Source organism: Anarrhichthys ocellatus, unplaced genomic scaffold (genome assembly GCF_004355925.1).
Source record: "Anarrhichthys ocellatus isolate YVR2014 unplaced genomic scaffold, GSC_Weel_1.0 scaffold15, whole genome shotgun sequence".
Taxonomy (NCBI): domain Eukaryota; kingdom Metazoa; phylum Chordata; class Actinopteri; order Perciformes; family Anarhichadidae; genus Anarrhichthys; species Anarrhichthys ocellatus.
The window spans coordinates 7,232,065-7,234,509 of record NW_022280045.1 but is presented as its reverse complement, the minus strand read 5'-3'; the positions used below and the strand labels follow the sequence as shown (position 1 = coordinate 7,234,509).

The following is a 2,445-nucleotide window of genomic DNA, read 5'->3' as shown; positions in this document are numbered from 1 at the left end:
ACCAACAGGATGTTTGTCTGTTCTCATGATGCTTCGTTTCCCTTCTCCATGGTAGGGTTGAACTGGTACAAATTAAACTGCCATCCATATGTCCCAAATGCTCAAACATGGGGTATTTTATTCTACACACTAACAACCCTGTTTATATTTTTCTATATTCATTTCTGTCTCTTTGTTTAATAAACTTAGTCAAAGATTAAACATACAATCTGTCTGCTTTTGCCGTTCAAGACTTGTTTTGGGAAAGGTTAGAGCCCTCATCCGATACCAAGAAAAGCTCCATCTTTTCCCCGTCGTGTGTTCTTTATAAGAGATATATTAGGAGTTTATTTAGAAAATGGATATCCGTGTTCTCTACAGTTAAGTGATGGCACATTGTTTTTAACAACAGCATGTATACAAGAGCGTTTCAAAAAGTTCCCCCGTCTGCCTCAGCTGGACTGCTGACAGGTTGGCAGGTAAACATAAACATGCTGGAGGGATTAGGACCCGTTGCCAGTAAATCCTTACAGGAGGGGCTCAGGAGCCTTCTGTAGATAATTAGCTACACAATAGGTGACGCACATGGGGACAAACAGTTGCTTCCGTCTCTGCATTGGATGATATCTTAAATAGTTTTGTTTATAAAGACGAGGCAGGCACAATTAATGTGCATTCAAATATAGCTTTTATATTTCTGTATTTACAGTCTAAAAATAATAAAATGTGTGGTTATTCATACTGTGTAGATACAAATCATTAACACACAAACTTCACATGTTACATTCAAAAGTGCAAAAAATATTCAAAGTACTGTATTAAATGCATATTGACGTATAAACTGTCACAAATAATGTAAAATATATGTTACATTTATTTCTATAAAAAACGTGAACTCAATATCAGAAGCTTGCATTTAGCTGTGCTTAATAATGCAGTGGAAGATAAATCTCTTTTATGTTGCGTTTCTTCTCTTCAAGATGGGCTAACCCAACATTCTGGAGAGATCTTGTTTGTCCCTGAAGAAAGAGATAAAGAAAGAAAGACAGAAAGGATGCTAAGTGGGTTTATCAAACTTAAATAATCACGGCTTTTTTTAATGAATAAGTTTGGTGATGTTTTCTTTTTTTCTTATTGTCAACAAACCCCATGACTAACAATTATGGTGTAATCAAAGCCTGTTTTAGTTCATTCCGGTGTACTGTGTCGTTCCACTTTTGTCAAAAACGATTAACAACACATGAATGAGCCACACTGTTATGTTCCTTCATTACAATGAACATGGGCACTGTTGTATAGATCAAGTCAATCCTGCATCCAGCGAGCTGTAAAAACTCACTAGAGAACCAAATGTGTATTAATCCGTGGCTGAAAATAGTCCCTGACAAAGGCACTATTTACTTCTGGTTATGTAACGTTTGCTAAAAACTACAGTGCCCCGCTGTTTTAGAAAATCATTTAAAAGATATATACTGTGTATACATCTGTTTTTAAATATTTACAACTTCAGTGGGTTTGGGGCTGAGTGCCACAGACAGAGTAGGGAAATCAACTATGGAGAGACAGACTAATAGGTTGTTGGTTTTGTTTTTTTATGGGATTTGTTGACAGTAACAAAAATAAAAAAATATATTCACTGTTCAGTCGGCAACTAAAACACCAGCAAAACTTTCCCGTTCACTCTCAACCTACAGCTAAAAGATGCTTTATACTCACTCTGGGCCAGAGGGGTTGATGATTCGTTGCAGATCTCTAATGTGTTGAGCAACACTGACTGTTGGTTAAACATAAGAAATGTGTCATTACATAGCCATTATGTAATCAATCAAGCTGCAGTAATTCATTTATTTACAATACTACATAAAATCTAATAGTTTGAGCTCTCCTAAGATCTACAAAGAATACAAACATCAGAGCCATTCAATCAAAGTCTGAAAATTATTATTATCTGCATTGCTGGATACCACCAGGGGTATGAGGTATGTGAGAAAATATACTTTTTTATAATCTGCATGAACCCTACCTTTACTTAAAATGTATCCCTGAATGGAAATGATAAATTGCAGACATGTATTCTTACTTGAGCCGCCTCCCAGTCCACTCGTTCTTCCTGCATCGAATGGCGATCCAATTCCACCACTATTCCCAGTAGATGGCCCTCTCCCTGTTCCACTTCCTGTCTTACTTTGCCCTGAGTTACTGCTCCCAAACCAAGAAAATCCGGAGTTGGTTGACCCACTTTTATTCGTCGACCCAGTTGACCCAGTTGACCCAGAGGATGACCCAAGGCCTGAAGAGCTCTTCACACTTGATGTTGGCTTATTCGAGCCTATCCCGCTTGACGCAGAAGATGTCCCAAAGATTGATGTTTTCCCACTCAATGCTGGCTTATTGAATGCTGACCCAGTGGAACTACCTTCCCCAGTTGCTACTGGCTTATTGAATGCTGACCCAAAAGAGCTACCT

The 2,445-nt window shown here is 38.0% G+C and overlaps 1 protein-coding gene across 1 annotated transcript in view; it reads right to left on the bottom strand.

The window, feature by feature from the left end:
• Positions 1-300: 300 nt before the first annotated feature.
• Positions 301-2,445, bottom strand: part of plvapa (plasmalemma vesicle associated protein a) — a 5,265-nt gene continuing 3,120 nt past the window's right edge. The window contains 3 exon segments of the mRNA XM_031854406.1: positions 301-998; positions 1,696-1,753; positions 2,060-2,445. The exon segment at positions 2,060-2,445 is cut by the window's right edge and continues 3 nt beyond it. Of these exon segments, the coding sequence (XP_031710266.1) occupies positions 965-998; positions 1,696-1,753; positions 2,060-2,445 (478 nt within the window). The 3' untranslated portion in view covers positions 301-964.